The 23,074-nt window shown below is 36.5% G+C and overlaps 1 protein-coding gene across 6 annotated transcripts in view; it reads left to right on the forward strand.

Moving 5' to 3' along the window:
- Positions 1 to 1,547: 1,547 nt before the first annotated feature.
- LOC121734367 (protein unc-13 homolog A) overlaps positions 1,548 to 23,074 on the forward strand; it is a 63,422-nt gene continuing 41,895 nt past the window's right edge. Inside the window, exons 1-11 of one of the 6 annotated variants that reach the window (XM_042124925.1) lie at positions 1,548 to 6,693; positions 8,292 to 8,335; positions 8,407 to 8,497; positions 9,245 to 9,253; positions 10,138 to 10,212; positions 10,622 to 10,841; positions 13,622 to 13,754; positions 14,078 to 14,184; positions 15,782 to 15,923; positions 16,242 to 16,368; positions 17,185 to 17,325. In XM_042124925.1, the coding sequence (XP_041980859.1) occupies positions 2,170 to 6,693; positions 8,292 to 8,335; positions 8,407 to 8,497; positions 9,245 to 9,253; positions 10,138 to 10,212; positions 10,622 to 10,841; positions 13,622 to 13,754; positions 14,078 to 14,184; positions 15,782 to 15,923; positions 16,242 to 16,368; positions 17,185 to 17,325 (5,613 nt within the window). In that variant the 5' untranslated portion in view covers positions 1,548 to 2,169. Of the gene's footprint in view, positions 6,694 to 8,291; positions 8,336 to 8,406; positions 8,498 to 9,244; positions 9,254 to 10,137; positions 10,213 to 10,621; positions 10,842 to 13,621; positions 13,755 to 14,077; positions 14,185 to 14,304; positions 14,412 to 15,781; positions 15,924 to 16,241; positions 16,369 to 17,184; positions 17,326 to 23,074 lie in introns of all 6 variants that reach the window. The other 5 variants (XM_042124926.1, XM_042124928.1, XM_042124927.1 and 2 more) reach the window with 5 other exon arrangements.

Here is a 23,074-nt window from a genome sequence, read left to right on the forward strand (position 1 = left end):
TAACCGATCCTTGGGGCAAACCATTTTCAATAATAACCTGATCAAAAACCGTACTATTAATTCTAACTTTAATCGTCCTGTTAGTTAAAAAAAAATTAACGAAAGCAAGCGTGTATCCTTTGATACCCAAGCCTTGCAAAATTTCGATCACTCTATGCTTCCACACCATCTCATATGCCTTCTCAATGTCAAGTGCTACAAGAACCAAATAATTATTACGAGTATTAGCTAAAGAGTCAATAATTTCACTTTCTATGTTCATTAATTGATCAGAGGTTGACCTAAACTGTCGAAATCCATATTGATAATTTGTTAAATAATTGTTTACTTCTGCGTACCATTTAATTCTGTTGCTTACAATTTTTTCGAATACTTTGCACATGTTATAAGTTAATGCTATAGGTCTGTAGCTTGATGGTGAACTAGCATCTTTGCCAGGCTTAAGTATTGGAATCACCACAGCTTCTCTCTAACAATCGGGAAACAACTGATTTTACCACATATAATTATAAAGATTTAGTAAATATTTAAGTCCACTTTCGGGAAGATGCTTAATTATACCAATAGGGATGTTATCTGGCCCAGAACTAGAGTTTTTGCTTTGAGAGAGTACCAACATCAGTTCATGCATTAAAATATCTTTATTAATATAATCTAAATTATTGCGTAAATCAAAAATTATATTTTCGTTTTCCTTAGCCGATTTATAAATTTTAAATTCCTGTTAATAATTGTCAGTACTGGAATTAGCCGCAAAATTATCAGCTAGTAAGTCTGAAACTTCTTTTGGCCTCGACGACGATGAAGCGGTAGGTTGAGACATAACGGTGGGATAATATTCTTTAGTGGGGTCGAACATTATAACACAAAGGGACTCCTGTTGCCAGGAGTGCCCTTATCAGTTAGGTTGTAAACACTCGTGTAAAAACAATTCGTATTTAACTAGCACAATAATTACGGACAAGTCGTGCGTCGCAGATCACACGTGCGTCCGCTGGGACAACCCGCGCGTAACTCAATTACAAACTATTATATTAACTAATAATGTATTATTATGTTATAACCACGTCCACAGCTTAATAAATTATAACTGCAATCAAATAGATTGAAATAAAAGGAAAAAATATAATCTCGTTACTTCTAGAAACATCTAAAGATCCGATAAATACGGTTGCTTCTTTGTAGGAAACAAATCTAATTAGTGGTCAGTAAGTTTTAGCGTGTTTTGGCGAGGATCCAATTCGAAACTGCCATACTAAGTTCGCCTAGTCGGTACTAAATTCGTTTGCGCCCAAAGACAATTACTAAGTGATTGCTTAGCGCTCGTAAAACGGTTAAATTAAGACGTTAAGAATCAACATCTTATTTTTATAGTGTTAGGTAACCTTTACGTCTTTTAGGTCAAATTAAATTTTTCAATGTTTGTAATAGTTTAGATTTTATTACTCTTGACAAAACTAAATTGCGTAATGATTTAAGTGCGTTAGAAAAATAGGAAATTTGCTAGGCTATTCTAAAATTACTATCGTCAATGAAACTGATACCAAATATACTTTTTATTTTACTATTTGATACCTATATCCTTGGCATCAAGCGAAGCGGTGGTTTACCCTCCTATCCTATATTCCTAACCAAATTTTACCTTTCACCTCTGAGTTATATTCTCACGTGAAATCGTATCGAACCGCTAAGCTGCCTCGTAATAGCACTTCTCGGTAGTGGCTTTATGATTCCATATTCAATTTGAATAAAACGCTAATATTTTAGATTATATAGTTTTTTTTTTTCATAAAGCGACCGAGGTGGGCTGTTGAGGTTTTCTAACTCCCGACACTGAAATGTTGATAAAACATATTTTACGAGCATATCAGTGATATCCCCCTGCCGCATCTAACAGCAAATTTATTTCAGAAAAGTGATATACAATGTTCAATATTAAAATATATTTTTGATGTCGAGTTAACAATTTTAATCCGTCTTAGTACAAAGTATACAACAGTGATAGTATAAAAGTGTTAAAGTGCAGAAAACAATTCAGTGGACAATATGAACTAAAAGTGTTAATGATAAAATGTTATCAAAGATAACTCAAACACATGGCTCAGGAATGTTTTGTGCAAAAAGTGTTAAACTAAAAACGATATGGGATGACTCATAGTGGGAAATGTTATGTTCGACCCGTTTTCCGTACCAAAGATGATGCACGAAATCCACGACAATGTGGGAGGAAACACAAACGGCGTGATGGAGGAAAACGAGGACGGTGGGAATGGGGCTGTCGAGGTCGATATGGAGTGCGCCTCACTCGTGCTGCCTCCTGACCTCCCCCCGTACTCGGGCGACTACATCATTAGCGATTACATGGAGCGCCTGGGGACGAGACTAAATATTTTAGAAACAGAACTAAAATATGCCTGGCGAGCATTAGATCTATTAAGCCAAGAATACGTGAGAATGTGGGATCGTTTGGAAAGATTGGAAGCTTTACTAGCTGACCAACAAGGAGTTATATCTACTCTCCTTGACTTTTATGCTTGTCGAAATGTGGGGTCTAGAGATCCCATGACACGGCTCGAGGTGATAAGAGAAATTTTAGGAAACGGCACAGTCGAAGATGGCATTGAAGAGGGACTGGATATTGGACGAAGTGCAGCGCTACTCGAATCACAAGAGGAAGCGATGGAATCAAACGAGGCTTTTTATAGAAGTCTAAATCAAGCATACAGAGAAGATTTAGTATGTGATGAAACATCGAGGCCTCAATCACAGTTAGATATGATATGGGAAGCTCCTGAAGATAACGAAATTGAACTTCACCATCCAGCGTCATCGAGACAAATTTTTAGCGCTACAGATTATAAAGACTACTGTGGAATTCAAGGTGGTCCTGAAATAAATGAAAGAGATTTAGTTCATTTATCTACCTTAAGTACAATAGATCAAATTACTGTAGATAAGTTACAAGAATTAGATAGGCTAACATCACAATTACATAAGGATTCGAGAGAGTTAAAAGACTTGAAAACTAGACTTCTTAGTCCAGAAACAAAAATTTCATCAAAACATGATAGAGATATAGAAGCTAAAGCGTTAGTTGAAGATGGCAATATTATTAATGAGCAATTGAAAAGCATGTATACTGGAGTTGAGAATTGGGGAATTAACGATATGATGAAAAGTTTTGATGATTTTGTATTATCTGTACCAAAAGATAATGTGAGAGATAAATCACCATCAAGGATGTCATTAAGTGAAAGCACAGGCCCAGATAGAACGTTAGATTATTTACCTCAATCTCTTTCTCCCCGTCGAAAGTTTGTACCTGAAAGAACTTCCACAGAACCTTATACTACAGTCACGGGTCGATTAGCATATAGTTCAGCAGTGGCGAATGCAGAAATTAATGCAGCTAAATCAAAATCACCGAGTGCCATGTCAAGGGACCGATTTGAATATAGCTCGACGTATCAGACAGAGGAAGATGTTAGACAAAATTATTACAGTACAAAAAATATACCACAAACGCTAAATGATATGTATAAAATGACGACAGACCAACCTGGTCATGAAATATACGATGAACCAACCAATGAAAGATTAGGTGCTATTTATGATGAAGGTAGGTTACGAAAGTCTCCTAGTCCACCACCACCTGCACCACCGAATGGCGCAGCACTATTTAATTTAATGCAAAATAACCAGGACTTATCGTCTCATGCCATGCTTTCAGCAGCAGCAACCCAACAACTACCCCACGATAATATGCGACTAAGTCCTCGATCTCCGAAATCTCCTAAAACTTCACCAAAACACATTAAAAGAGAAAATAATAATATCGTGGCTGCTAAATCAGACTCAGGCTTGTCTTCTATGAGTGGGTGGTCCAGCTTGGAAAAGAGCCCAGGCTCTCCAAAAACGAGTAGAACAAGTCATAATGTACTATACGATATGCACAAAATAAGGGTACCTTCACCACAATCTATACAAAGGTTATCTTATGACATTGATTCTAAACCATATTTAGAAACTTTGGTAGATTCATATACATACGATGCTAAAAATTTAAATGATCAAGAACTATCGAGAAATTCAGAACTTGTTGCGAAAAGTCAATTAGAAATAAACGAGTTACAAGACAAAGTAGATGCAGCTCTAATAAAACAAAATGTAACATATACAATTCCTCAAAATTCTATAAGTAACATCGGCGAATACTATTATAGCCACGATAATGCGTCAATTTACTCCGTAGCTGGTAATAGACAACCAATTTTTACAACTGTGTACAGTACACCAAGAGGAATTCATTCAGAGGATAATAATTTTTCCCAATTAATAGATAGAAATGAAATTTCAGAAAATGTTCCTAAAGATGTGGACTCATATCCACCAGAACCAAGCTATCATGCTCAAACAGTTGTGTCAATGAATGCCAGTAAAAAACCTATAACAAGAGCTAGCACAATGGGTTCAAATGATGCTATGTTTTACCAAAATGGATACAAAGTAGCATCAAACCATCGTTCTGGCTACCCGCCAGGTAATCTTACGGATGCTCTTTCTTATTATCCTACATCGAGTCGATATGATTCTCCAAAGCGCCCATCTCTTGAAGATCGAATTTCATGGTCTGAAAACAGATCGCCCACTAGCTCTATGGAAACTTCCAGTTTGAAATCTCATTCCTTGAACATATCTGAAAGGAAGCAATTTCAAAATCAATTGCAACAAGAGTATTTCAAGCAACAACAATATGATCAAAGGAATGGTAATGTTATGAACGAAATTCAAGGATATGACAAACAAATTTTAGACCATAATAAACTAAGAAAAGACAAGTTTATCGACTCTAGTGGAGTACTTGTGTCTGAATCTGGTTATTTGTCAATTTCTAGCAATTTTAGAGGAAAATCACAGGACAAGCAGAGCAAAAAACCAAAACGTACGTCATCATTAAAATCAGCAATGTCTTCAATGAGCCACTGGCTTCCAGATTTACATTTACCTAAGAAACATAGGTCTCACTCACTTCCTTCTGGAGTGGACTCAGTTGAAGAAACTCAACAAGAAAAATCATTAAAAGAAAGAATATTATCAGCACAACGACGAAAAAAGAAATATCATTTAGTCGCTTCCATGTCAGGGCTTTTACAAAAGGCAAGGAGAAAACAGCAAGCGAGTCATCAATCGCTTTCTGATCCAGAGACATCCGAAACAGAATGGTCAGGAGGGAGATCGAGTGCACAATCAGAGGATAGTGATAGCGTATTTTCCGATTCCATACACGAGGGCAATATGTTTGCTAAGGTTGCGTCTAAGCCAAAGCAAAGGAAAGTAAATCACCAGGAAATAATTGAACAACAACAGAAAATACAAGAAGTACAACAGCAGCAAAGAATTGAATATGAAACCGACGAAAATGAATGCATTATTGAAGAAAATGATAAATATCCAATTTCTAATGCACTACCCCGCGATAAAAGTGATGATATTGATTTTCATTTTGCCAGAGTTAGTCAAATGAAAAGTGATAATATATCTGAATTAGAAAAATTAGATATCGATACTGACATTTCAAACGTAGACCCTTACGAAGAAGAAAAAGAAGATAATCGATCCCCTGCTTCTTTATTTGCTACCATTGGCGATGTAAAGAAATCTACTACGTCATCTGAAGAAGCAACAAGTGAACATAATCAATCTTATAATGGAAGCTCACAAGAATTCGCAGTTTCCAGGGCGTTAGGAAAATATAGACTTCGTAAGTCATCATCTGTATCTGACGAGCAAACACCAGATATATCACCACCTAAAATGAGTGAAAGTATCGAGGAAAGTACCAGTGAACCACCGGTAGTAACGAAAAATAATAAAATAGCAAGAACAAGCCCTCCTGAAATTATAAATGTCAGCACAGATGAATCTGAAATTCAATCGGAACGTAGCCCTTCTATTCAAAATAGTAGATACATACAAAATAAATTCCAAACAAGACATCAACAGAGTTTAGAAATTCCAAATAAGCATGATGATGAAGATTGTAGAAGTACTCATTCGTGGAGAAGTGGATCTCGAGTTTCCTCACGAAGGCAGAGTACGGAAGATAGTATTGATTCTGAAGACGAATGGTATTGTTACGAATTGCGAAAATTAGAGGAAATGGAACATCAATCCCAATTAGAAATGGATAGAGAAGAGCCCTTACACGAGGAACCTGAAATTGAAGAAGAATATGCTAACGAGAAAAAAGAAATTTTAAAAGAAAAAATGTCGTATGTACTTAGGGAACTTAAATTAAAGACTGCAAACATCAAATTGAAGTGTGACGAAGAACAAACAGAAGAAACTTGGAAAGAAGTAACAACGTTTCCTAAGATCGACGAAAAAAGTGAAGAACCGTTGTCTGACAAAGAGAGTGATGACGAAAAGTCATATGCAGACTCTGGTTCCGGAGAAACTTCAGGACCCGATAGTCCTGTTCAAAGTGGTGACGAATTTGACGATGATTATGACCTTCCAAAAGTGCAACAGGAAGCCGTCCCTGCTGAACCACCATCACAACCTTCAGATGCTCCTGTTGGCAGCAAATGGAAACTACTAAAAGCTTTAAAAGATAGAAAAGCTGAAGAAAAAACTGCTGAGGCACCACCAGTATCGACTCCTTCTACCGAAAAGGACAAAGTCAGTGCGGGCGTAAGTTACCTTATGCAAAAATTTCATGAAATTAGAGTTAAGAGCTAAATGTTAAGGTAGTGATGTGTTGTCAATACTGTTTGAAGTTTCCTAGAAAAACTCGATTAATTGTGTCTAATTATTACAACCAGTCTCTACTAAGATGTTATTTACAAACATAAAAAAACACTTAAAAAGCAGGACCTAATAATTTTAAAAATTGGTAATTTGATACAGTTTGATAGTTTTTCTGGTAGGTGTTTCGTATTAAAAGTAAAACAGGTTTGAGTAACAATAAACTTTAATAGTATTGTAGTATAAAATAATGACACAACTATTAGTACTGTTAAATTATGATCATCCATCTTAATGTAAAACAGACGTGTTAATTTGATAGTAACTTCTAGAATACTCGACTACAATTGAAAGGTTGTGATTATTTCTTTTACATCTTCACACATAAATAAAAGGGAATGTAACATTTAAATAAAAAAAGAAAATAAAAACGGCATAGTGGTAAAAAGTATTATTAGATTTAGTGTCATTGTTGACGATGTTGTTTAAAATTAGTAGTGACTGATTTTGCTGTGCATATTGTTGCAAACTCTCATACAGCGCAAAATATTCGCGTATGAATTGAATAGGTACTCACTACTCATACTTTTGTATAGCGATACGCATAAGAAATTAATATACATAACTAATCCATAAATATAATATAATATTATAATTCCTAATTGTTATCAGTATAATGAAAATCTCAGGCCCAAAAATTTTTGGTACAAAAGCATTCGCCGTCATATCGTCTCATATCCTTCGCCGCTTGAAAATTTATTTACTTGCTAGAAAAAAATTATAATATACTTATACTCATAAAGTCAAAATGCTTTATATGTCTAATATGGTATCGATAAGAGTATTTGTACACGAATTTATATTTACCGATTACTTAGCAGCTTCGACCCTTGATGTCTCATGCATAAAATGCAAAATATTCATAAACATAGTTACTCCAAGTTACAGTAGTCTAGGAACGCACATAGGAAACGTAGATGCACTAAATGTATTACACAAATTAGATGAATTTTACGCTAAATGTACTGTAACCATGAAAACTTAATGCAATATTATAAATGCTTTAAATATGTATAAATTCATTCGAGATCGTATAATATAGTGTATCTCAACTACTATCGAATTTTGTTATCTCTACTATATATTTGTTTTGGTGATACAAAACTGTGAGAGAATATACGAATAGATAGCTTTAGGTGTATTTTGCGAAACAGTAAAACTGATATTAATTTGTATTAATAATAAGTATGTTATAGTATTAATTCTCCATTTATAATTGTAATTTTTTTCGATGAAATTTTCATACATTTATTGATTCAATAACTTACAATAAGAATATAATATTCACTGCCTTCTATAGCTTCCATTGCCAATAAATTTAAGAATCGTTTATGCTATTGAAATATTTATAACTGGTCTTATACTGTACTGTATGAAAATTTAATCTGTTATACATGTTTCTTATTCATTTTTGTTTGAAGAAATAATAAAACTTTTTTGTTTTGTTTTTTTTTGTTTCTAATTTTGTTTTTTGTTTTTTTTAGAATGGCACCGGCGGTTTCAACGAGCAAGGTGGTCGTGGCAATGGGTATGTTCATTTTATATTAAATTAAAACGGAATGAAAAAAATAATATTGATTATTATTTTTGTGTACGTAGGCATCCGGGGGACAACCCTTTCTACAGCAACATCGACAGTATGCCTGATATTCGACCAAGAAGGAAATCTATTCCTCTTGTATCGGAACTTGTAAGTGACATGTTGTTATATTATTTCTCCCACTAAAGCGAAGGTTAGATAATGTTTCTGTGATCAGTTTCAAAATTCTATCCTATGATGAATCTTCACTCACATACTTATCAGTTACACTCAATCGGTTTATCTGTGTTGTTCCGATCCCAAGGTTCAGGCCTGTCAAAACATGTAGTAGTTTTATAAAAATCGAATGAGCGTAATTATTTCCAGGTGAAGTGTCATGCCATGTTATTGTAAAGTGTGAAAACATCGTTAGATGCTTGTTTGCTACTACATACTTCTTTTGACAACCTTTACTATTCATACAAATACTGCCTCTTCCCTACCGATTTTAAGGTGGATATTGAAACTGGTCGTCAATGTTAACAGCTCAACGTACGCTTCCTGAAGCTTAGTAATTATAGGCGCGTAATAAATGTTTTCTTCTAAACCGAAAACTTCTTATACGGAACGGGGAGAAAACACTTTATAGATGAAATATGAAGTATTTTCTCCTACTATATGAATATTTGAATACTTAACGTCGTCTATATTTCTTTCCTCTTTTCGATGTGTTTATGTTATGTGTCCCTTCTGATATAAACTAAAGGTAATCTTCCTTTCTTAGAGGGCCTACCTTCCAACCTGCAAACTAGGGGTCACCTGGATACGAACTGTAGTGAAACCATATAAATATATTATTTTATTCTGTTTTATTAACTATATATATCATTGCATTGTACCCCCACCGTGGATCCACAGGTTCTCAAGGTATATTTCTCCCAATATCTCTTTCTATTTATGCATGTTCTTCTTCTAATGACGCTTTTGACTGAACAAGATAAACTTTGTATTAAATATGTATCCATTTGCATCGGATTAGATGAAAGTTAAAAACTTTTATTTTATAATAAAAATTAAAAAGATCCATTATACTAAAAAAATGTTCTGAAATAGTCAAAAACGTCAGAAAATGTATAATAATATGCTTTTGATATTGCAAATTGGGTAAATTTTATTGAGTTACTATAAGCGCTTTAATGTATGTTAGAGTAAAATAAATTGAGACTCATCATAATAATTGAAATCGCATGTCCCTTTTAATTACCCTAAATTATGTAATGAAATTATAGGTCTCATCTCCGAAAACTTTCCGAAAGTACCTTTTCAGGCTATGCACGAGCTTAATTTTAATAATATTATATATCCTTTACAAGATTATTAAACAGATATAGATCAATAGTTGTTATGGAGTAAGGTTTTAGAAAACAAAAGTTCGCACAATGAATAGAGTACTCAGATTTATTACTTTCTTATATATTTTAATTTTTTATTATTTTTTTAAGTAATTAAGATTTTAGAGAACATACTTACATAGTTTTGTAAGTATTTAAAATTATAGAATAAAAAGGCAATTTTTTATATTTTCTTTTTCTTATGATAATGTTACTGTGATTATAAAAAAAGCTTCTATTAACAGTTGCCTAATCAGCATGAATAGCATTAATTATAACATTTCATATAGCATTTTTTTTTTCATTTATTAACTTTTCAGCTGACATTAATTATAATAAAATAATAATTGCATATCTTTTACATCATTCATCTTTATTTTATAGCGTATTTCTTACTTCCTAATATAAAGTTTTCTTTAGACAATGGCTGCCACCAAACGAAATGCGGGCTTGACATCAGCTGTGCACCGAGCGACGCTCAATGACGAAGAATTGGTGAGAAAGAAATCGTTCACCGAAATCATTACAATAAGTGAATCTCAAATATCGTTTTCAATCAAATAACAATATTATGAACAAAGTGACTTTTATCTTGTTTCAAGTTCAACTTCTGCATAGCATCACTATAATGTCCAAGCAGGGTATTAATGTCGTAGCAAACCCGCTTTGAGGGCTTACTTATAATATCATTTATGTTATTTGATATTACATAGCAAAAGACATTTAATTTTGTCTAGTTGATCTGAAGAGATCGCCGTGAAAGAAAACGTCCGAGAAATAAAATTATTATTAAATTAGAGACGAGGATAAAAAACATACACGTTGACCTAAAACCATAAAAAACAATATACACAACAAGCAGATAAAGATTCTATGCGATATTACAAAATAAGTTTTGTTACAGAAAATGCACGTATACAAGAAGACGTTGCAAGCTCTCATCTACCCGATCTCTTCGACAACGCCGCACAACTTCGTTCTGTGGACAGCAACTTCCCCGACCTACTGTTACGAGTGTGAAGGCCTCCTCTGGGGGATCGCCCGACAAGGAGTCCGTTGCACCGAGTGCGGGGTCAAATGTCACGAGAAATGCAAAGACCTGCTCAACGCAGACTGCTTACAGAGTAAGTATTGTGTGTTGTCCGCATTGTTGTTTTTATGTTGATGACATTGTTGCTGAAGAGACGTAATTTACTGTGCTGATGATTGACTGATCTGAGACAATGATGTGAAATCAGTAGCAAGTATAAGAGTTCAAGTAAATTTTTTAACTCTGAGATAACAAAATGAAATAATAAATAATTACAGAGACTAATTAAATTAAATCAATAATTAGAAAGTAGATGATTTTTAATTGTCTAACTTGTGTAAATGTTAGAAATGTAATAGAAAACTATACTGCGTTAGAAAAAACCCCGGCTCAGGTCTTAATGTTACTAAAATGTATTGATTCATGTGTATAAAATAAAATATATTTGCTGATGTAAACTAAATGTGAGTATAAAATTGTCGTTAAGAAGGTCGTTACATCGTATCGATTTATGAAAAATTTTAAAGTCAGTCGACTGTGAAGCGGCGTTCTCTTATTAAAGTCGAGTAGTGTCAAGACACTCTTGTAGGGGGTCACATTGTAGACAAGATCTACTTTGAACGGAGTCGGCAAAGTCAATCACGTGTAGTCAAAGATCGGGCAAAATATCTTAATCTAATAACGTAAGAGTCTTCAGAGCTACAGATTGTATAGAAACGTGAAATCTCGAATAATACTTTGAAATATCGTGAGGTTCAACGTTTGAAGGTGGTTCACTCGTCATTTTTTTTTGTCATTACTAGATTGGTTGATTGGGCAATTCTTATTGATTATAATAATTATTATGATTGATTTCTATAATAAAATTAGTTTACCATAAATTTTTTTTTTTCTTACTTAAAAAAATATCATTCAATAATCTTAATAAATCCAACACCTGAGTTTTAAATTTTCTTACAAGATCATGTTATTTTTGCTCAAGGATAAACTTGACATAATTTTGTCAAGGACGCATGTAAAAATACAGCGGAAAGAGTATCAATTTTTCAAGCGTCTAAGATATTTCAATAGCCCTTACTTCCTTCGTGGTATTTATTCGGATAAGCCTTTTAACTAAAACATGAATCGTAACACAAAAAAAATGACATTTTACTTGTTCTACTACTAGTACTAATTTAATCCAGAGTGTTTTAAGATTCACCTTAAAGTTATCATATTATTATGTATAAATGTGAAAAATTGGAATCAAACAAACTCAGGAAATTTCTTTAGCAATTTCTATTGAATATATACGAGCAGAAGGACGGAAGACTGATATCAAAATTGACTTCCTGTGGGAATACCTTTTTCCCATAAATAGTTTTGTTCGCGAATTTCTGAAGGATTATTGTAAAAAAATACGAATATCTGCTTCAAAAGGAATTGGAAATTACGTATTATTTTTGTTCAAACGTGCGATGTGACGATCTTCTTTTAAAATGTTGTACAAGTTAATGTTTATTTCATCTCATGCAAAAAACTCGCTGGTAAAGCTGTGGTCGTAGAATAGTTAAAAGTAGCATGAAAGCCGATGTGCATGTGTCACTACTATATCGGAGAAATAACGATGTACTGAAAATAAATAAAATACTAATAAAATATAGTGACACATTTAGGACCATTTAGTGATCTAGATAAAATTTTAGAAATCAGTGTCATTCTAGACGAACATGTTGAGTAGCATGATTCCCTCGTAATCTTGTAGCTTTATCGATGTGCATGGCTGTCGGTATCTGTGTTCTTTTCCAAGATTACTCCTATTGTATTCGGCTAGATTTGCACCATCATTCAGACGGGCAGTCGCTCGCGTTAACAGTATTCGGTCCGCCCACCGCGCTTCGATTCGTGTTTGAAACTATTTTAGCCGACTGCACGTCATTACCATTTTGGTCTGCATTTTTAAAGCATTGATAGATATCAAATTTTAATTTTTCTTCTCAACTTCTATCTACTTCTTGTGTGATGTAATTTTTCTTGATTTTCTTTTTTTCTCTTTCACATACTTTATATTTTTTATCCCTCTTATTATAATATCAATGTTTTTGAATGTAGACTCATCACGTAGATAGGGATCGGTTATTTGTATGTTCCTCGGGTTGCCCCGCCCAGCGCCGAACGATTAAATTCCTTTAAATATTGTAATAAATCTGTACAAACCAATCTACACTTACACTGCTCTTGAAATAAATGCCTAAAAGCTTCGTGAACACAAGTGCCCTAACAATGCATAATGCATATGACTAACATGTGCCTGTTAGCAATGTGTGCACGCAATCCAGTATATGCCCACTTCAATATTATATGTGATCTTAGTTTAATTTCTATGTGTTAATTTTATAGATTTTCGAATTTCTACATCTGTTGAAATTTCTTGTTTTTTTGTTACTCTGTCTCTGTTTAGCGATCCCTTAAATTCTGTGACTAAAATCCTAATAAAATGTTTGTCAGTATCGTATTAGAGCTAACAGGAAAGATGAAAAGGTTCGAACAGAAAATACTAACAATACATTTAAATTTTATGTCTCAATGCTATTTACAAATTCGTTGTTCGCGTATTGATGAATGCGCAAACAATGATGGTATTTTAATATGTAAATAGCTTTCAGATACCGTTTGATATACAGGCGCCGTGCTCAGGTTTGCTCCGGCTGGCGCCGCTCAAGGTCAACGACCTGATTAGATCCGACTCTGTAAAAAGACGTCCGTTTTCTATGCTATGTTGGATTCTGGTCTGGTTGTGTCCTATGAGTGGTCGTTGCAGGCCTGACCGCAGGGCGGGGAGCCCTCCTGGCGCAACCCGCGGCCACTGAGAACTAGTTGGCACCGCCTGAGTAGTGTGTTTCGCAGGGGCCGCTGAAAAGTCTTCGAAACATGGCGCCGAGGATAAGGCCAACTCTATAATCACCGCCATGAAGGAACGGATGAAACAGCGGGAAAGGGATAAGCCAGAAATATTTGAATTGATCAGGTATAAATTAAAATTATTAAGGGCCTGTTTCACCACTTACTAATAAGTGCTGGAAAGGCTATCCACAACCTATCTGACAGATAGAGTATAGACTGTAGAGAATCTGTCAGATAAGTTGTGGATAGCCTATCCAGCACTTACCAGTAAGATGTGAAACAGGCCCTAAGTTTACAAATATTCGTCACTACTAAAGTAATAACCTTTTATTTTAGTCACATACCAAAAGCAATATCGTGTAAGTCAATGAAAGTTGCGGGCGAGATCATTTGCTGAAGTTGGTCTCCCCTAGTAATTATAATGTTGACGAAATGTGTATGTAACAGACAAGTGTTCGGGATCGAAGCGGATGGGCACTCGGCACACATGAGCACCGTGAAGCAGTCTGTCCTGGACGGCACATCCAAATGGAGCGCCAAGATCGCTATCACAGGTTCGGAGATGTGTCGTGGTTAACCATTTCCCTTTGCAGAGCTGACGGAGAGCGGGGACCAGCACACCAACATTCACTACACTTAACTGATACATATCTTTCGTTTCATATGGCGGCCAGACGGACTTTTAGCGTCGATCCTGATACACACATAGACACCCTCGAACAAGCCGAGCAAATCACTATAGAAGGGACATCAAAATGGTCCTGCAAAATCGCCATTACAGGTTTGCAGTGGTCTTTTGCGGCTACGAACCGCACGCTCGCAAAAATTTGATCTATTAGAAAACGATTTCGCCTTATTTCTCTATTATAATGTCTGCTAAAATTATAATACTGCTACAGAGCTATCGTTATTATGTGAAGCTTTCTTATTTTTAATTGCTTATTGTGCGTTGTCAATTTATCGATGAGCGTCGAAGATGCGAGGTTCAGATAATAATTTGGCCATTTTAGCAGACATTAGTCTTGCAATTCTACTTAAATTTTCTAACCCAGTCCATTCACGATTACTAGTGCACAGCTCAATTCACACGAGAGCGTATTCATAATACCATCCACACGAGGAAATTCCACGAATCCAACACCCACTAATTTCAAATAACAATGAAATAGTACCGCACCATATTGAATTTACTCACCACGGAAAATGATTTATTCACTTTAAAAATGAAATGCAACATTAACACGACGGCAGCACGACTGCTAACACAAATGCATGGAGCGTATCCAACAAATTGAGTTTCAGAAACACGATATTAATCTTGCAATAAATTTTGATCACGATATATTTTGATTTCACAATAACAACATTTTCTTCTTTTAATAGATTTATTACAGAATAGATGAATGCTAATGAAATAGCGAAATGGAAAGCATGCACGAGGACCCCCCTATCTAACAAGTTTCGATTCTATCTCTTTCTTCCATCTTCATCCTTATATTGCTCGATTCGTGAAAATTCCAATACGAATTAGATTTCATATAACTGTATAATCCCGTAATGATATAATCTGGACCGAGTTTGCAGTAGAAGTTGCGATTGTAGTCGCTAATCAAGTTGATAATAATTAGTCTCGATTTGGGCATACTTAGATGACATCTTGGTAGATTTGAAGCTAGCGTCTTCCGTCCCCTTTTATACAACCGCAGGATATACATCTGATCCCGCTGTATTGCTTCAGAGTTGGTGAGTAGCTACGATAGACACATATCCATGTATTTTGAAGTAAGAAGAAGTAATTGTGTTGCAAAATACGAACCATAAACAGTGCCAATTGTTTTGCAATAACCAGCCGCTTGGTATAAGTATCGTAAAAGTAAAGTTGAATAGCAAAGTAATTTATAAGGCCATTCATAAAGTGTAACAAATCGCAATGCTTTATATAACTGTATTTGACAAATTGAGAATAAGCTTTATACTTATTCGCTAATGTAAGCTATATACTGCTGCCATTTCGAAACATTTTAGAAAAGAGCAAAGCATATTTTATTGCTAATCGTGACATAATATTATGTTATAAAAAGACATTATAATTTAAATGTTTGCGTTAATTTTTCATGAACAATTAAAAATACGCTATCGTTTTATGTACAGTTATCTGCGCCCAAGGGCTGATCGCCAAAGACAAGAGCGGGACCTCTGACCCGTACGTCACGGTCCAGGTCAGCAAGGTCAAGAAGCGCACGAGAACAATGCCGCAGGAGCTCAACCCAGTGTGGAATGAAAAATTTTACTTGTAAGTTTTAATAGGCAGCAAAATGATTTTTCAATCTAATCGTAATAATCTTGGTAATGGTGGACTGAATTGGTAAAAGACAACGCAAGTATTATTTCCAACAAGTTTTTTTTTTGTGAAACCGGCTTCAATAACGATTTTTCATATTAAAATCCTACTGAAAACTTTGGATGTAAAAATATTTTATACAAAGCGCCATTGTTCGAAAATGGGGTCCAATTCGTAATTATTAATTCCACAGAACTTTGGTTGTAAAACTTTGTCCTGAACGATTTTAATGATCGAATCACGGGCTCTGATCGTTTTCTTTGATTCCAGCGAATGTCATAACTCCTCCGATCGGATAAAAGTACGAGTGTGGGACGAGGACAACGATTTGAAGTCCAAACTTCGACAGAAGTTGACGAGGGAGTCGGATGACTTCTTGGGTCAAACCATTATCGAGGTAAAGAAAATGCTAATTCTTTTGAATATTTTTGACGTCGGAAAAACTGGGCTTTATTTCTTTCGTAACTTTGAGCGGTATTAAGAGTGTGAAAGTTAAATGCTGAAGATTATTTTGGATTGTCACTTATTTAAGTATTATATTCAGTGTACATAAAACTTAAATATTAAGAGGATACACCACGGGCGAGAGAAATTGTAAATAGGTATTTGAAAATGTATTGCTGTCTCACCAATCTCAAGCCTCCCACCGCAGAGCGCGATAGAGACAACACGACAAAAGTTCTAATAAAAGAACAGAAAATCTTCGATTCGTTGTCCGCTGATTCCTTCTCCAAAACTTTACCGATTTAAGTAATTTTTTCATTAAGAATTAAAACAAGGCTTGAGCTGTGTTTCTATGTTTTATTTTTTTTGTATATTCTAGCCGCCTTTGTTTTCTGGGTGTTTGAACACAGAGGAAAATCTGGCAATTTTTTTGGGTTTTTGGACGTTCTTATCTTTTTTAATAATTAAATTATGAAAAAAAATATAACATAGAGACATGCTAATAGTGGCCATAGATATTCAGGAAAAAAATCATAACTCTACCGGCATTATCCAGGGAGGAAACAGCGTTTGTATGGAAAAACGGCGGTGTGGAATCCTCTTAAATATTGTGCCTAATTTAAATACGTATATGTAATTCAACTGGCATGACAACTTTTATGCACGAGAGCCAGTAAATGCCCTGCCTTGCGCTGACCAACAACTGAGCGATGGTTTTTCCAATCCGAGGCTCCTTACATGCTATACTTTACACCATATTTTGGTGCAGGTGCGGACTCTATCAGGTGAGATGGACGTATGGTACAACCTGGAGAAGAGAACAGACAAGTCGGCGGTGTCAGGCGCCATCAGGTTGCACATCAACGTGGAGATAAAGGGAGAGGAGAAGGTGGCACCGTATCACGTCCAGGTAAGTGGCATAAGGGCTATAAGATTAAAAATAGGCACGAGAACTACACGTTAATAAGATACAAGGTAGACATAATAAATGAAAAAACGGAAGACGTCGCTGCAAACGCTGTTCTTTTAAACTTAACTTTAAGAAAAACACCGCTTTGTAGCGACGTAGAGGCGCCAGACGTTGCTTGGACGTTACCGTGGTAACGTCACTGGCCACGTCGCGATGGCTTCACGGTGAGTTATAGTATTTATTGACGGACCGGCGACAGCGGAGAGCCACCGGCTATGTGATATTTATATTGAACAAGGTGCAAAATGCAAGTGCATTGTTTGGGGCTCTTACGTTTCATAGATTCGGGTGTTTTCGTGATTACGACAATTATCGAAGATTTCCATGCGCATTATTAATTTGGGAGTACTGTACGTAGTGATATGTCAGCTTGGTTTAACATATCTCGTGGGAGAGCCATGCTTCGGCACGAATTTGCCGGCTCGACCGGAGAAATACCACGTTCTCACAGAAAACCGGCGTGAAACAGCGCTAGCGCTGTGTTTCGCCGAGTGAGTGAGTTTACCGGAGGCCCAATCCCCTACCCTATTCCCTACCCACCCCTATTCCCTTCCCATCCCTCCCCTCCGCTATTCCCTCTTAAAAGGCCGGCAATGCACCTGCAGCTCTTCTGATGCTGCGAGTGTCCATGGGCAACGGAAGTGCTTTCCATCAGGTGACCCGTTTGCTCGTTTGCCCCCTTATTTCATAAAAAAAAACTCGACCAAACTACGTAGGCCCGCCATCTGCCTATGAATCAACTTCTTTGATGGTACAATAAAAGATGTAAGACTTCGTAATCCGTCGTTGATGACGACAAGTAATGAAGCATCGTATTTCACCCAGTTAAAGCGACAACAAATCCATTCTTTGATAGTAAGCGAAGCCAATAGATATACTAGAGGAGCTGAAATACGTAACCGGCCCATACGAACTAGCGATAACAATAATTATTGACATGTTCAGGTCGTCGGATACATTTATGTTACACTTCTAAGGAACCTTGTAGCCTGTTTGCTCTCTGAACTATATTTGAGCCTTTAACTTACCAGGCTTCTAATGAATAATGATACAGTTTTTGTTAGCAATTTGTCGTTACTTGAGAACAAGCTAGACAGCATTTGTTTTTACACCATATCCTATTATTCGCGTTGGTAAATTATAAAATAGTTGAAAGGATACTTTTATTAGTATTTTTGTAATGTACTATAATAGCAAATGGGGGCAAAGTAAACACTAAAGAGCCAACTTACCAAGTAGTTATTTTAGTACTCTTACGAGTCCAGTCGAGTTGGCAAAAACTATACATAGGAAACATTACGTACTATTTGTTTACTGTTATATACTATAATATTATATTTCTATATTTTTTGTTTATTGATAGTTCACATGGGGCATGCAACAGGTTAAGACATTGGCACCATGCCCTGGCCACTCGCCAATATAATAGTTTTATAGAAACTAATTGTGAACACTCAAAGCATAAATTCGTTTAACAGCTGGAAAGATTAATAAACGGAAGCCTTGGAAGTTTCATGTAATTAGCTCAGGTGATTCTTTTTTTTTATGAAATAAGGGGGCAAACGAGCAAAGGGGTCACCTGATGAAAAGCAACTTCCGTCGCCCATGGACACTCGCAGCATCAGGAGAGCTGCAGGTGCGTTGCCGGTCTTTTAAGAGGGAATAGGGTAATAGGGGAGGGTAGGGATGGGAAGGGAAGGGAATAGGGTAGGAGATTGGGCCTCCGGTAAACTCACTCACTCGGCGAAACACAGCGCAAGCTGTTTCATGCCGGTTTTCTGTGAGAACGTGGTATTTCTCCGGTCGAGCCGGCCCATTCGTGCCTAAGCATAGCTCTCCCACGTATAATGTTCTCACACTTTTAACAATTAAATGTGGCTCGCGCAATCTGCTAATAATATATTGAAACCATCGATTTTTCTACCAAGTTTTTCTCGAAAATTTCCAAATATCGGAGAGTCCAAAATTACGAGTACATTTTAGTGCTGCTGTTTTACCCATTAGTGTAGGTACCAACTTATATATACTTAAGTATGCTATAGTGTTTTGAAATTTGATGGGTATATCTCACACATGAAAGAAAAAAGGAAAGAATAGCTTTCTACTTCCATAATTTTTTTTCCAATCTGGACTTTTATTGTCAGCACGACGTATATTTAGTAGAAAAAAATTTCATACATGACCTCATCTAAATTACATCAAATTTCAAAATAGCTCTAAACGAGCCCCGTAGTGAGCCCATGCGTTTAAGTTTCAAAATGCTATATCTTTTACATACAACTTTACTGTTAATTGTACCTTATAGGCCGAGAGCTGTTGCCACCAGATACATTAACATTAGAAACCCATTTTGCTAATCGACGTATCCCGCCGCGTCCTCATTTCACCGAGATGAAAATTTAATCCCTACACCATGGCTTAGCGTGTTGCTCCATTAAGATTAACCTCCTATATTCCCGTCTACTTCATTCCATCTACTTTCCCCTTCTCGTGATCCGTAGATTTATAGTTGGGAAACTTTTTTCATAACTCCTCAAGATCGTAATGAAATTAATTTGTAAAGCCATGACACTGTGAAATTGAAATATTGTTAAAAGATTTTTGACGTAAAAGTCTGTCCCAAAAGGGCGAGCTTTAAATCAAGATTTTTTATTTTAATGTAGTATATGTATAGTTACGGACTGGAAGGGCCTCTGTTTGGCCACGGAGCCCGTATGGGCTCGAGGAGGGCCTGCTGGTGACAAGCAGGCACGCGCACGCAGAGCCGCGGAAAGAAAGCTCGCGCGTTCTCGCAGTCCTACGTGCGAAGAGTGGAAGAGTATAGACGGGTTTTTAGTGGGTAGGGCTGGGGTCAATTCACCATCTTTACGGCCGCAGCGAGTCATACATACCCGGGGGAGTTGTCCCTAAACCCTCCGGCATGCGCAACAGCATTCCCCGTCTCAAAAAAAATATTGTATTTTTTATTATTAACACTTTTGCACAAACATAGATAAAAATGACGGGAAAAGCTAACCTGAATTTATTAATTACACTAGCTGTTGCCCGCGACTTCGTCTGCGTTAGCAAAGTGGATCACGTCCCAAGTATTATTTTTCAAAAATATTCTAAGTACAAAATTGACTTTCCTACGATTTTATTATATGTATAGATGACTTAGTTTGTTCGTAAAAAGGAGAAATAAGACGCAATACAAACGCCACGACACCATTTCATTATAAGCCCTTTATTACATGTACTTATACAGGGTGTAACTAAAACAAGTGATAATACTTTAGGGTGTGTACGTGTTCCTTGTAGAGAGTTGACTGTGAAAGTAGCAGCGCTGAAAGACCAACATTTTTTTTCACTTTTGTATGGGGAAACTCGTGACGCTCGGGCCCTTGCCCATACAAAAGTGAAAAAAAATGTTCGTCTTTCAGAGCTGCTACTTTCACAGTGAACTCTCTACAAGGAACATGTGCACACCCTAAAGTATTATCACTAGTTTTTGTTACACAATGTAGATTAGAGTATATTTCCAAATAAAGGATTAACCGAACACCCATAAATTAAATGAGTTACGATTGCAAAAGGTAATTAGGCCATTCCGAGACCCAGAAGTTTAAACATTTTCAGCTAAATGTTCTTTTAAGCCATTTCTGGCTGCTTTAAGCCGTTCGGTGTTTAGTTATGACCCCGATGATTGCTTTCGGTTACCGCGACCATTAAAAGTAATAGATGGATTTTAAAAAGGTTCTACAGAAAAGAGGTAGAAATCACGTCATTTTTCATCTTATTTTATTCTTACTTCGCCCCCGTGATCCAGTGGTTAAGAGCGTGGTTCTTGACTCGGAGGTTGTCGGTTCGATTTCCGCGTTGGAAACATGTTATTTCCAAGTTTGGTTAGGACAATGCAGGCTGATTACCTGATTGTCCGACAAGTAAGATGATCCATGCGTCGGATGGGCATGTAAAAAGTCGGTCCGGCGCCTGATCTCTCGCCAGTCGTGTCGGTCTTCCGTCCCACTGGGTTATGAGAGTAAAGGAATAGAGAGTGCTCTTGTGTACTGCGCATACACATGGGCACTATAAAATTACTCCTGCGTACCTGGCCTGGTTTCAATAAAACCGGCCACTGTCACCGAAACCGGTGTGTGGGGGGGGGGGGGGGGGTATTATTAATTCGTTATCTAAGATGACTCATCTCTAACAATTAATGTCTCTACGAAAGCTAGTCTCTTCTTAAATATATAAGTAGTTATACGTGTAGTCTCCTTCTACATACTTTTGTAATAACCCTACATCAATTTGAACGCTACTAAAATATTTTATTGAAAATACAAAGGCGTGCCATATAAAAGAAATAGTCCAAACAAAAGCAGTAAGTGATCGACGAAATCGTAATAAAAGTGCAAAAGCAACCATGCCAATTATAATCCCTTTATGAAACCATTTTCTAACCCTCAATCCTCCAGTGCCTCGTGAAATATGTATGAAATTCCTAACAATTATATCACAAAAGCCTTTTGCGAGCCCCGAATGAATTAATAACACACCTAATTGTTTTAGAAGGAGCCATTTCTACTCCCAATGTAACCAACGGAAACAAAGTTTGACATGGACAATGTAATATTCGTGTTTTACCAATACCTGTTATTACAATCGGTAAATGAGGAGATTGATGTTGTAATGTCTATATTATTATCTAATTGTAAGTTTGTCTGTCTTTGCGCAAAAAACATCAGGCAACATCTACTAAGGCTGCTTATTTATTTTAGCCAGTATTCACTGAACCGATTTGGGTGGAACAATCGTATAAAATTATCGTACTCTATCTCCGGATGTAACGCCATGATAAAGAAGGAAAGGTGTAAAAAAGGCAAGGAAAACTCGAATCAGACTTTTAAAAATGCATTCGATCCCGCATTAGTATTGCGAAGCAATATTTTCGGGAACCTGGGGAGCCGTTTAACCTGCGCCCGAAGTAGCCGCATTGCAGTGCCGATAATGCTACCAATTAATGTCAATTGTGATCAAGAGATCGTGATACGCATACTTCGCCGTCATCCGCCGATTTACTTATTTACTTTGCGCTGATAAATTGTGGAAAGCAACGATATTCTACTTTTAAACTTTGAATAAATTTCGCAGTTACACGTAACGCAAAGTAAGGTTTCTATTAGTTACCTACTAGATGTTTTCCGCAAAGTTGTAAGCAAAGCGACCACGTGGGAATCGTAACCGCAATAAAAAGTAGCTTACGTAGCTTACGTCCTAGTCTATCCTTGTGCCTCCGTGGTCTAGTGGTATAGAGCGCGGCTCTTGACTCGGAGGTCGTGGGTTCGAGTCCCGCGTTGGAAACATGTTATTTCCAAGTTTGGTTAGGACAGTGCAGGCTGATCACCTGATTGTCTGACAAGTAAGATGATCCATGCGTCGGATGGGCATGTAAAAAGTCGGTCCTGCGCCTGATCTCTCGCGGGTCGTGTTGGTCTTCCATCCCACTGGGTTATGAGAGTGAAAGAATAGAGAATGCTCTTGAGTACTGCGCACACACTTGCGCACTATAAAATTACTCCTGCGTACCTGTCCTGGTTTCAATGAAACTGGCCACCGTCACCGAAATCGGTGTGGGGAGTATTATCCTTGTTAATTTACTTACGTAGTACTTAACTTTTTAATAATAACCGTATGTATAGGCACATTT

The sequence above is a fragment of the Aricia agestis genome, chromosome 15, assembly GCF_905147365.1.
Source record: "Aricia agestis chromosome 15, ilAriAges1.1, whole genome shotgun sequence".
Taxonomy (NCBI): domain Eukaryota; kingdom Metazoa; phylum Arthropoda; class Insecta; order Lepidoptera; family Lycaenidae; genus Aricia; species Aricia agestis.